The sequence below is a fragment of the Balaenoptera ricei genome, chromosome 10 (genome assembly GCF_028023285.1).
Source record: "Balaenoptera ricei isolate mBalRic1 chromosome 10, mBalRic1.hap2, whole genome shotgun sequence".
In the NCBI taxonomy this organism is placed as follows: domain Eukaryota; kingdom Metazoa; phylum Chordata; class Mammalia; order Artiodactyla; family Balaenopteridae; genus Balaenoptera; species Balaenoptera ricei.
This window is the reverse complement of record NC_082648.1, coordinates 37,942,513-37,956,211: the sequence shown is the minus strand read 5'-3', so window position 1 is coordinate 37,956,211 and position 13,699 is coordinate 37,942,513. Positions and strand designations below refer to the sequence as shown.

Here is a 13,699-nt window from a genome sequence, read left to right as displayed (position 1 = left end):
CACCGAGGCAGTGAAAGTATTCGAGGGTCGTTCCTGGAATGGGGTTCCCTTTCTCCCCAAATGTTCATAAGTAGTAGTAGTAGCCTACCCTGGGGTAGACAGAGGCCTGTCTACTGCTGTGTTTCTCTGTTGCTCTTCGCTGCCCCCCACCCCGTACTGTATCATTCACACACAGCACACCTCCGTTCAAAATGCCCTTCACAAGGCTCACTGCACACAGGGATTCCCAGGGGGGTGTGGTACATGGGGGCTGTCTCAGGATGCAGGGAATTAGGGCTTTGTAAACTTTTCTATACTAGGTCATTCTGCCATTTTAATGACTCTCTCCACCTCCTGACCTCTTTCCCGGCACCTTGGTAATTTTGACAATCTTTGGTATAATTTTAAAGAGCATTGATTGGCCTCACTCTGCTTGGGTGTATGACCTCAATTGCACAACTTATCTTTCCAGAGCCTCAGTTTCTTCCTGTGGAAAATGGGGATGATAATATGTACCTCTGGGGATTGTGGTAAAGATTTCATGCCATGCTGCCTGTCATTGGCACATACATCAGCACACGTTGAGCCCCAAATATATATGGAAGCCACATTATAAAATAATGATATTTGCAAATTAGCAGAGCCTATAGCACCTTGAATTGGCAGCCCTGGATTTTAAAGTGTCTTTTCTACTGCATGCCTTAAACTCTGTCCCTGTTCATTGTTATTTTTATATTATTTATTTATTTATTTTTGTCCCCTGTAAGTTTCCATGTAAATCAGACTTTTGTCATGAATTTAGGAATAATCAGAGGTGTTTGTTGCTTATAACTTTTCAGTAGCTTCTGAGAGATTTTTGAATTACCAACAAGTTCTTGAAGTCACTATGTTTGTTTTGCAGGTGTAATTGAGCCCATATTCCTAGATTTAGAAGGTAGGAAGATGGTGTAGGTTCATCAGTAGTTTATGGTTAGATCCAGAGACAGCCCACAGAAGGCTCATGGCGGGGACAAGGAGAGGAGCATCAGTGGTAGAAGTAACATCTTGTCACATGCTTCTTGTAGGAAACTGAGCCACATCCGTTTATGAAAACAAGCGCAGTTTGTGTATTGAGAGCAATGCTAAGAGAAACCAGGCAACTAGCAAAGAAAGGAAGAACGGAATATTCTTTATCTTTGCCATGGTTTTTGCTTGTTCAGTGGTTGTATTCGTGTTTGTTATAGGGCACCGAATCCCGAAGATCAGCCCCAGGAGTTAACCCTCTGACCCTCACAACCACTCCAGCTGTGTCTTTCAGAGATTGAGGTCTGCTTTGTGTGCATGACCCTTCAATGTTAGCTTTTACCATGTTGGTGAGAATTATTTATCTGTAGATCCCCTTGATGGGACTCTTCTTTCTCTTCACTTAAACATAACTCAATAGGAAAACCTGTAGGTTCCTATTAAAAGTCTTAGGGGCATTTAAATGTGTTACCCCGTTGTTTTATGTAAACATGTAGATCTTGGTGAAGAAGGGGTGAAAATGAGTAAAATCATGATTCCGATTTATAAAACCTTGGCTTAGAAAAAAATGTAGGCAGATTTTTTTTTAAAAAAACTAGCTTTATTGGTCCAAAAATTCGTTTGTATTTCTATACAGATTTAAAAAGTTATATTATAAAATAGATAACCCACAAGGACCTACTGTATAGCACAGGGAACTATATATACTCAGTATTTTGTAATAACCTATAAGAGAAAAGAATCTGAAAAAGACTATATATATAACTGAATCACTGTGCTGTACACCTGAAACTAACACAACATTGTAAATGAACTATACTTCAATAAGAACAAAATAAAATTATTTTAAAAAGTAAAAAGTTGTATTAGCTCAAAAAGTATTGGCCTTTCTAAAATACTAAGCTGGTCAAGTCCTTGAAAGGCTTTCCTCTGTGGCAAATTATCCCTTAGATTTGTTTCAGTCACCCCTGGCCCTAATCTACCTCCCAGCTAATGTCCGGTGTTCTTCCTGCTCATCCCCTGCAGTCTGGAAGTTCCAAGCTGTGTGAGATTCCTAGATTTACCATGTTTCACACTTGTCCTCACCCCACTCAGGCGTCTGCAAATGTCAGTCCCTCTCTCTGCCCGCCTTTGTCAAGATTGCCAGCAAGAGGAATTGCTAGTCTTCTGGCAGGTCTTCTCTCTCAGGACTCACTCTGTTGGCCTCCAAGACTAAGTGGCTTCTCATGTGGTGCTTAAAACCTTCCTCCTATGTGGTCGTTTGCGGGTGTTTATCTCACTTGTACCCTGGCTGTCTCTATTCTTCTCGGACCTCTCCTTATCAACTGTGAGCATCCGTGAAGGATGGAGTGGATTCATTTTCAGTTGTCACTCAGTGACGACTCAATCACTTGGCCAGATTACTCCCCAAAAGGTTACTACAACGTTTGCTTGTCTTCCTTAGAAAACTGAGCCAGACTTAAAATGTAGAGTGGAGGTGGATTATTTGTCCATAACTCTACAACAGTAGCCTATCTTAGTGGGGTGTTTTTGCCTTTCAGTCTTTTTTCTCTGCATTTTTACTTAGTTGTGAGCATAGTATGTATCTTAAATATCATACGTATTATAATGGTTTTTGTTTGTTTGTTTGTTTGTTTTGCTGCTGCCTGATCTTCCTAGTCCTGATCTTTAGTGGTTCTTTAAAATTTCACCTAGTAGATACAGCATAATGTGCTTATGCATTTCTTTACCTTTGGATATTTAAGTTTCTTTCCTAACTTTTAATACATATGGCTATAATAATGGTAGATCGTATACAGTTACAAATTAAGAATTCCAGATCAAAATATGAAGTGAGAAGGGCATGCTGGAATCTGAGGACGCTGTTAGCAGGCTGTATAGGAGATGCTGTATGGTCCAGGCTCACAGACTGACCCAGGACAGGGAGCAGAAGCCCATAGACACAGACAGGAGCTCTGGCTATGTTTATAAATGTTTCTTTCTTCCCATTCTTGACCCACCAAGAAACAGTGTGGGGAAGCATAGGAAGCAGCCAAGAATTTGGATTCAGAAGGTCTTGCTACCCCTGAGATCTGTGTCCTTTGTGTGGCTTTGGATCTTCATTGCTCTGAACACTTCTTCATCTGTACAGAGCATGTCTGTGGCATATGATTCTTATAAGAATAAAATGAAATCCAACAGGGGCAAGTGAAATAGATTTGAGGGATCCTTATTGTGGGCTAGGCACTGGAAATTTTTTGTGCTATTTCATCAAATCCTTAAAGAAACTCTGTAAAATAAACTGAAAGAGTAACTCACTCCAAGTGCTGAGATCCAAACCCAGTTCTTCCATCCTCCAGAGACTTCTGTCCTGAGGCTTCCTAGAGAGACACCATCTCAGCAGATGAATCTGTGATCTGAAATAATGCAGAAGGGCCAATTCCATGGTCTCTATACAGAGGATAGTTCAGAGAAGAAAAGCACTTATAAAGATATGAACATATTGAGATGTTTATACTATTGTTATTATTGACAAATATTGCATAAAACTATTCAAATCTCTGAGAAAGAAATAGTGAATCCAGGTGCCAAAGCCTGACTTCAAGATATGACCTCGGTGTGAGAGAGGCAAAAATAATTGGTTCTGTAGATGGAGAATTAACCAAGATCCCATGAGAGGATGAATGGGAAGGGCATCAGTAAAAGTAGACTTTTGTAAAGAACTGGGCTTGATTACATCCCAGGGGCTCTGGCATTTCTACAGAGATGCAGGTGTTACAGACCTGGAAGAAAGAGGGAGAGGCCAGTAGTTCTGGGAATGTCAGGATGAATCAGAATGAGGCACAACCCAGAGCTGAGAGACTAGCTGGGAGATGTCTACAATCTTTTAAACAAATAGGAAGGGAAACTATTATATTACAGAGGTAAAATTGACAAGATTTATCCGTTTATTGACATTTTTCTTCTAAAATACAAGTCAGATTGTGTCAGTCCAGTGTAGGGTTAAGAGCATTTGTTTTGGAATCAGTATTCCTGGGTTTGAAGCCCTAGCCATGTGACCTTGGAAAAGTTCCGTAAGCTACCTAAGCTTCTTTCTATTCATCTGTGAAATGGGAAGAATAATAGTAGCATTCATGGCATAGATAGGTTGGGAGGATTAAATGAAATAATGCATGTCAGCGGCCTAACATAGTAAGTATGAGTGCAGAGGAAGTGCTCAGTGTAGGTTTATTATTATCATGTCACACCCTGCTTAAACATATTCTATTGGTCTTCACTAACTATTGGGTAATGTTCCAAACCCTTGTAGTCCTCTATGGTCTGGCTCGATTCTACTCCATAATCTCTGTGCCAGAGGTCTAGATGTCTTCAAGAGCCTGTCAGATAAGAAGCAAGTTAGGTGAGGCTATGGCAAACTGGGGACCACATGCTCCATCTAAAGGGGGCACCTGCCACTCACTCTGGTAGCTCTTTGCTTTATGGGAAGGTGAGCCTAGTTGTGGTTACCTTTGAAGAGATGTTAGAAACCTGGACTTCATATGAAACCTCCCAGTTATTAAATGTGAACAACTAAATCAGAATTTTTAACCAACACTCTAAACAAAACCCGTCTGCAGGCTGGATACGATTGCCAGCTTGCATCCTCTGTTTCATGCCCTTCCAAGGCCTTGCAGACTGCTTACTTTTCCTTGGAGAGACTTTATTCCTTTGTGCTTTAGTGCTTTGAGACATGCTAGTCACTCTGCCTGGATTGGCCTTGGTTCTTTCTCTCTGGAACTGAATTGTCCTTTTAGACTTGACTCAACCTAACTATTTTCTCGAACTCATCACTTCCTTTTTTGTGATGCCAGAGCATTGTAGGGATCATTCTATTTCAGTACTCAAGACATGCATTTGCTTCTTTATTTAGAAATAATTATTAAGCACCAAAATGCATACCAGATACAGTCATAAACTGGAGTCCCTGCTCCCCTGGTGCCTGTATTCTGGAGTGATGTTCATGTATTGGACCTCCCATGAGAAGGTGAACTCCTTGAGGGCAGGGACCATGTGCTGTTTGTCTGGTTTCCTCAGCAGATACTCAGCGTATTAGTGTCCTCTTGCTGCTGTAACAAATGTCCACAAACCTCATGTCTTAAAACAATACAAGCTTATTATCGTACAGTTACAGAGGTCAGAAGCCTGAAATGGGTCTCACTGAACTAAAATCAATGTGTCAGCAGGACTACATTTCTTCTGGAGGCTCTAGGGGAGAATCTGTTTCCTTGCCTTTCCAGTTTCTAGTGCATTTCTTGGCTCATGGCCCCTTCCTCCATCTTCAAAGGAAGAAGTGTAACATCTTCAAAACTATCACTATGACTTCCTTTTTTGGTCTCCCTCTTCCAGTTATAAGGACCCTTGTGATTACATTGGGCCTACCTGGATACTCCAGGATACTCTCCTAACCTCAAGTTCAGCTGATTAGCAACTGTAATTCCATTTGCAACCTTAATTACCCCTTGCCATATAATGTAATATGTTCACAGGCTCTGGGGATTAGGACATGGGCATCTTTGGAAAGGACATTATTCTTCCTACCACAGCTTGGAAGCCGAATAAATGAATAGCGAATGATGAATGAAACTCACAGAGGGTGGGAACCAGTGTTGTGCTAGCCGTAGAAAGGCAGAAAAAGTAGTAAATGTCTCTGCCCTGAAGGAGTTGATGATCAACTGAATCAGGGAGGGGGTGATTGGAGGTCTTCCAAACCTTCCTTCTCAGTTTAAACATCTCTGACTCTTGCAAGCTTTCCCTGACATCCCAGATGAAGATTAAGCCCATCGTTCTGTGCTCCCAGTGCACCCTCTCCTTAGGAATCCTTCATCACACTTGTGATGCTGGTTCAATAAATGCCTCCCACTTGATTTTATAGGTAATGAGTATGATAAAACATATGTCTTATTTCTCAGTGTGTAGTATTGAGAGGAGTGCCTGGCATATGGTAAGTGTTCAACAGTTTGAGACAATAAATGAATGAATAAATAAATGAAGAATTAGAGAAAAATTAAGTATTTAAACCACCTACTAGTTCTGCATTGGAGCTTTGTAACCTGGGACCATGGACTTTCTGACATGGCATGCAAAATTGGGAAGGCAAGCATATGTACTTTTTTTTCCCAATGGGGAGCAAAGAACATTTATCAGATTCTCAGTGGAGTCCATGACCAAAAAACGGTTAAGAAACTCTCTAAATGTGCAGAGTTCAGAGATGAGATAATTTGGCCATGGTACAGAGAAGGAGGATATTGTCATGGAAAAGACAGATGGAATTCTCCATACAGCTAATGGGGCCTTTTGTATCTTTTCTCCCCTCTAGGAGAAGAGAGTGTGCTTCCTCTTCTGACACAGGAATCTAATTCCAAAGCTCGGAGGGGTATTTTAAGAAGAGCTGTCTTTTCTGAGGACCAGAGAAAGGCTCTGGAGAAAATGTTTCAGAAGCAGAAATATATCAGCAAAACAGACCGAAAGAAACTTGCCGTCAACTTGGGACTAAAGGAATCACAGGTACTAATGAGCAGGAAGATATCTACTGCTCCTGATTTCTGAAGGAATCCAATGATATCCATTCATTTGGTAACTATTTGTTGTAGTAGGCATAGCACTGGACCCTGAAGCATTACTGAAATGACTTTCATAATTTTTTTAGTGGGTGGAAATTATATGTCACAATTCCTATTTGGAAATCGGTCCCTTTGCTGAAGAAGTCTAGGTTTTCGCCTGATGAATTCTTCCCAAATGAAGAGAAAAGCAAAGGCTTGTGGCATTTACATCATTACATTGTTTGCTCTGTTTTCAGGGAAACAGGTTACATAATTGCCTTCAAAAGCAGGAACCAATTTTCCTGTCTTTTTCTTCATTTCCAGTCCAAAATCAAGGCATGAATGAGTGACTCATAAATACCTCTTAATAGATTTCATTATTTTGCACTGTGGGCTTATGTCAAGTACAGTCAAGTAGTTTCACATTTGCAACCTTTACAAACCTTTCTTGTACAATGATATTTCATATAATTTTGAAAGAGACTTTCTGGCCTTTTGGGAAGTGCACCATACTCCATTTAAAGATTGGCCTACTTATAAATAATTAACAGTATAAGGCACTAGCATTTTCCTATTTAATCCTTCTTATAATCACCATATGAAATATCCCCATTTTCTAGATGAGGAAATGTAGAGAGGTAAACAGAGGTCCAGTGTCGCAGAGTGAAGCTGCTTTGGAACTGGGCTCCCACCCCAGGCAATCTGACTCTGGAGTTTGCATTCTCTTTAACCTGGAGCCACCATGTACAGTTGTGCAGGATGTTCACTGCACAAGGGTATTTGGCTAAGAGGGATGGCAGCAACTGAAATGCAGCAGGTACTCTGCTTGTCAAACTGACTTTCCAGGTGCAAGGCTCCTTCCACCTGGAATTTTTGAATCAGCATAAAGGCATTAAAGTGCTAGCAGAGGCTCTGTGTTAACCACCATGCTCTACTGTACTTCCCTCAATACAAATGACCTGGTTTCTAACTTTGGATGTTATTAAACCAGTTATTTTTGGATGAAACCCTTCTTAACCTTGCTTCCTTTCCCTAGGGAAGTGATCTGTCCCCCTGTCCCCTGACTTTTTATAGTCGTAGGAAGCAGTACGAGGTTTGGTAGAGGATAATTGTCCTAGATCAGCCAGTCTGTGCTTTCCTCGTGTGTGGGACTAATGAGCCCATAACCTTAATTCACTGCTCTGTGCCTCAGTTTCTCACTTTAAAAATAGGGACAAATATAGGAATTCTGTCTATGTCACAGATCAATTTTGTGTCTGTGACAGACAAATCAATAGGTATATCTTGATGGTCTATTGTGTGTAAGACACTGTGCTAGGTAAGAGGGAATACTGATAAATACTGATTAAGATAACACTCCTTGCACCCCAGGAATTTATACAACCAACTGGGAAAACAAAGCAGAAGCTCATGAACAATTAGATGACAATATAAGACATTAATATAGGGAACAGCCCCTGGTAGGTTAGATATACTGCCAAATAAAGGAGCTAGATCAGTGGTTCTCCTAGAACTTATGTATCTCTCTGGAGCCTTACACTAATCCCCATCTCTGGAAAGGATGGTCATAGGACTGGTTCCTATGCCCCTGGGGAGTCTAGTGATGGGAATTACCTGATCCTCAGAGGAATTGCTGGGCCTGAGAGAGGATCACGTGGGGAGCTCAGTGGGCCTGGCCTGCATCGCATTGGTATGGATAAGACACACCAGAGTCAGAGGGGAGAAAGCGTGCAGGTTTGGGAGGCTGGGGGCTTCTGGTTGAGTTGGAACTTGAGGTAGGTGTTAAAAGATCAAAAGTGGCTAGGGGGCTTCCCTGGTGGCGCAGTGGTTGAGAATCCGCCTGCTAATGCAGGGGACACGGGTTCGAGCCCTGATCTGGGAAGATCCCACATGCCACGGAGCAACTAGGCCCGTGAGCCACAACTACTGAGCCTGCGCGTCTGGAGCCCGTGCCCCGCAACAAGAGAAGCCACGATAGTGAGAGGCCCGCGCACCGCGATGAAGAGTGGCCCCCGCTTGCCGCAACTAGAGAAAGCCCTCGCACAGAAACGAAGACCCAACACAGCCAAAAATAAATAAATTAATTAATTTAAAAAAAAAAAAGTGGCTAGGATTGATCTGTCAGTGCTCTGAGAAAGTGTGATAGTACATAGCATCTTCTTTAAAATGAACTGTTGAAAAGGGAGTGCAGCAAGCCTATTAAGGAGTATTTATGAGGGCATGACCATAATATTTCCACTCTGAGATAACAAACTGTTTCCATATTTGTATGTTATCTCCCAGTTGTTTTCCATAGGCACATGGTTTTACATAGTCGATTATATCGTTTTTAAAACTCAAGTGCCTCAGGAATGAACGCTTTTTACCTTATTGAATTTGGCGAACAGCTCGGAAGTAATTTAACGTTTTCTTATTTGCATGTACACTATATCTAATTACACAGTTACTACATGGTATTTATTACGGTAAATTCAAACAAAAGGGAGATTGGTAAAGTTAAAAATGAAAACATATCTGTTCCCCTTCCAATCCAACTCCCTCGTTACTACTGTCATTTATATATGGCTCTTGTTTGAGTTTATTGACATATCATGTATTATTTTTAAAATAAACTTATATGTGTGTCATATATGCACAAACGTATAAAAACACAGATACTTTAATAATGATTACTCTGTGCCCTTACATTTGATGTTATTTACAGATAATAAAAGTAGCGACTTTTGCTATTTCTGTTTTACAAATGAAGAAGCTGAGACCTAGAATCGTGTATATAATTTTAAATAAAAATGGCATCACACTCTGCATATATTTTAACATTTTCTGAAGGATAATACAAATCACTTGTGTAACCAGCACGCAGCTCAAGAGGTAGAACATTACCGCCGGGCCAGGAGCCCCCTGCGTGCCCCCTCCCAGTCAATACCTGCTCCTTCCTGACTTTGAACAGCATAGATTAGTTTTGCCTGTTTTTGTGCTTTATATAGATAGGATCACTCAGTCCATTTTCTTTGGTATATGGCTTCTTTCACTTACCATATGTTTGCGAGATTCATCCATGTGGCTGTGTTGTAGCAGTAGCTCATTTACATTCATTGCTGTGTAGGATTACGTGGTGTACCAGGGTTTATCCATTCTAATGGTGGGCGTTTGGATTGTTCCCATTTTTTGGCTATTATGATTAATGCTGCTGACAATGAGTATTGTTTTGCACTTTGCTTTTTTTTCCCCCACTCAAATGTCATGGGATACATCCTTCCATGTCTGCATACACATTTACTTCATTCTTTTTTAGTGAGTGTCTCAGAGCAGACTGTTACATGGATATACTGTAATTCACTTAGCCATCCTCAGCTTTAAGTTACTTCCTAGTTTTTACTGTTGCATATCTTTATGCACTTTAAAAATATTTCTGTAAGATAGGGAACTAGGAGTCGGATTTATAAGTTAAAGTTTATGTACATTTTAAGTTGTGATCAATTTAAAAATTCCTTTCCAAATATTGTATCAAGATATTGAATTATATCAAATTTTACTCTTACTAATAAACAGTCCTTTTTTTGCAATCCCTCCACTATTTAAATTTTTGAAAATGTTGCCAACCTCATGGGCAGTTGTATTTGTTATTTTTTCCTAATTATCAGAACTTGAGAATCTTTTAATCACTTTACTGGTCATTTTTCATCTGAATTTAACCTTTTCATGGCTGCACCATTTTTTTTTTCTATTGTCTTTTTGTTGATAGATATGCAGCAATTATTTTGGCTGTTAATCAAAATATTTGGAATATTATGGTTTGTAACATTTTCCTGTTAACAGCTGTCACAAAAATCCCCTTCAAGCTTGTGGCTTTTTTTTTATTGTGGTAAAATACACATAACATAAAACTTACCATTTTAACCTTTTTGAAGTATACGATTCAGTGGCATTAAGTACATTCACCTTGTTATGCAGCCATCACCACCATCCCTCTCCAGAACTTTTTTCATTTCTCGAAACTGAAACTCTGCACCCGTTAAACAATGACTCCCCATTCCTCCCTCCCCCCAGACATGAGGCAACCACCATCCTACTTTCTGTCTCTGTGAATTTGACTACTCCAGGCACCTCATACGAGTGGAATCATACTGTATTTGTCCTTCTGTGACTGGAATATCTCACAAGGCATAATGTCTTCAAGTTTCATCCATGGTGTAGCATGTGTCAGAATTTCCTTCCTTTTTAAGACTGAATAATATTCAATTGTATGTATATACCACATTTTGTTTATTCATTCATCCATCAGTGGACACTTGGGTTGGGTTACTTCCACCTTTTAACTAATATGAATAATGCTACTGTGAGCATTGTGTGTACAAATATCTCCTTGAGTCCCTGCTTTTAATTCTTTTGGGTAGTTTGTGGCTTTTTCATATGCTTGTGGCATCTTTATTTGTACAAAAATTTCTCTTTTTTTAATGTAGTCAGATCTAGTTTTCCCTTTGTAGCCTTATTTTTTTATGTCATGCTTAAGAAAACATTCATCTGCCCAAGACTGTAATGATCATCTCTTATATTTTCTTCTAGAATTTTTATAGTTTTGTATTTATGTTTAGCTGTTTAATCCATCTGGAATTTGTTTTTGTATTTGTTGAGAGGTAGAAATTTTATTTTATGATTTTTCCCAAATATGTACATTTGTCCCAATACCACTGATTAGGAAGAAACTCCTTCCATGATTTTTTAAAATTGAGATATTACTCAAAAAATTTCTAGATATACAGAAAAACTAAGAGGAGAAGAAAATAATTAATGTGATGAGAAAGGCAAAAATCACTAATGGCAACAAATAACTGTCTTGGTGAAAACCCGTTAGAAATAGTTGGCAGGCATTCTGGGAGTAAATGCCTACTGCAAATAATAAATGAGTTTGTGAACAGAAGCAAATGCTCTGCTATGTATGCATTAGGACTGGTTTCTTGTGAAAAGCCTGAATCACAGGATTACAGCTGAGATGGCAGTCTTTCGGACTCAACTGCCTGTGGTAGGTTTCTTTTGTAGCCATTTTGGACATTGCCCATGACGTTGAAAGAATGAAAGAATTGTTCTACCGATCTGGAAAGACCATCTCACGTAGAATTTTTTACTTCATTGGGAGAAATATCTGTTTGGTACACTTTAATAATTACTTCTTTAGGTAAAAATTTTCCAGTTTTTGTTTTAAAAATAGAAAGCTACTAAAAAAGGGTGCAATGTAATGCACAGGAAAGCAATGTGATTGGCTTTTAAGCTATCAGGAAACCAGTTGTGAAGTTTCCTGCTCAGGCACAGTTGACTACACAGTCAGAGGGAGGTTAGTAGTAAAGAGAGACTCAAGTGGGGTGGGGGAAGGTATGGCTCAAATTAGAGACTACCATCATAAGCACTTTTACGTTAATTACAATCAATTGTTATTTATTGAGCCTAATTCTTCGAGTTTGATAAATCCTGGAAGTACTCGAACTTGGAAATTGTATAAAGCCTGCAATTTATCCAAGCATTATAAAATGTAATCTTAATTTAGTCTCCAGAAGTTTCTGATGATGTCTGAATGTTTATAAGAGCCTCAGCGCTGGAGTGGGACTGTCACGGATTCTAGCCTAAATGCTTCTATTTCACTAGCTATGTGACCTTGAACTGGTTCATTGCATTGAACCTCAGTTTTCTTATGTGTGAAATAAGGACTTCTTGCAGTCATTGTGAGGATCAAATTGTATAATCCACGATGAGTGCCTGGCCTGACACCTGGCACAAAATAAACGCTCAGATGCTATTACTAGTCAATAACATTTCCTTTGGATAAATAATTTAGCACAGACTAAATGAGATTTTAAAATATCGAAGAGAGTTAACTCAGTCTTGAAAGATGTCTGACTTTCAGGATGTCACCAGCTTACCACAGTTGTTTTGTTTCATAAGTGTGTGGAGATGCTGTACTAAAGTAATTTCTCAGATATTTCTGAAGTAAAAAGCCACAAGGACTTTGCTAGGCTGGCTCTCAGGATAAGGTATTCTATGGAAGGCACAGTGGAAGAAATTACAGTTTAAAATGCCAAAGTGAAGTAACGTGATGTCAGTGATTATTCTGTCCAATTACTTTCTCAATAGGTGAAAATCTGGTTTCAGAACAGAAGGATGAAATGGCGGAATTCCAAAGAAAAGGAAGTGCTTTCCAACAGATGCATCCAAGAAGTAGTCCTTCAAGAGGACCCCCTCTCACGATCTGCTCTGGGTTTCCCTTCTCCATGTCCTTCACTCTGGGAAATCTCCCAACAACACTCGAGTCCAAGATGGAGGGAGAATTCACCAGTACCTTCAGAGAGACTAATCCTGGAGAGTCCAGGGGCATTGGCCCCAGAAGCAAAGTCACTGCAAGGTGCCTTGTATTTGTGTTCTGAAGAGGATGCCAGAGACAAGGGTGTACTTACTGGCTCAGTGTGAATGGAAGCATTCTGCCACGTTAACGTAAAGAACAGTTAACTATTAATGTTTGGACTCTTAAGCCTGCTAGCTTGTGTCTCATCAGTGCCTAAAACCTAACACCTTTGGAGTGAAGCATGGACTAATGTTTTAGGAAACCCTCTCCAGTGTTCTCTTATTTGGGTCCTAGACTCAGACTTAATTTGGAAGTGGAACAGAATCTCCCAGAAAGTAAGATGGAACTGAAAAGAACGAGAATAATGGTCAGCTCAGTCCTTGCTCTGAATATGTGTATATATGCGTGTGTCTCTATGTGTATATATATAAATATTCATCAAAATACATTAGTAGAAATTAGTTTCTCTCTAAATACTGCATTGAGCAAATTCACTTCCTTTTATATGAAGAAAAACCAACGATGACTGAATGTTTTTAATTTTTTGAAAATTATGTGAAATTTGGACTTCAGTACAAATTTTCATATCAAAAGAACATTTTTTAAAAACTCTCTACTTTCTGGTTTCTTTCAGTATCCAGATGTAAGTGATTTTTAACAACTCAGCTCAGAGATCCTAATCAAATGAGCCACTGTTAGATACATGCACTGAAAGTATATATTTAAAATTAATCCAACAAGCAATTAGAAGAATTTCTGAATGTAACTGTTAGTATCTTTAATTTCCAAGGCTCTGGACTTTATCAGGCCATCAGTGAGGGAGGGA

General features: G+C 39.5%; 1 protein-coding gene across 1 annotated transcript in view; it reads left to right on the top strand.

Annotated features, from left to right (window-relative positions):
* Positions 1-13,167, top strand: part of DBX2 (developing brain homeobox 2) — a 39,456-nt gene extending 26,289 nt beyond the window's left edge. The window contains exons 3-4 of the mRNA XM_059934563.1: positions 6,317-6,504; positions 12,666-13,167. Of these exons, the coding sequence (XP_059790546.1) occupies positions 6,317-6,504; positions 12,666-12,998 (521 nt within the window). The 3' untranslated portion in view covers positions 12,999-13,167. The remainder of the gene's footprint in view (positions 1-6,316; positions 6,505-12,665) is intronic.
* Positions 13,168-13,699: the final 532 nt, after the last annotated feature.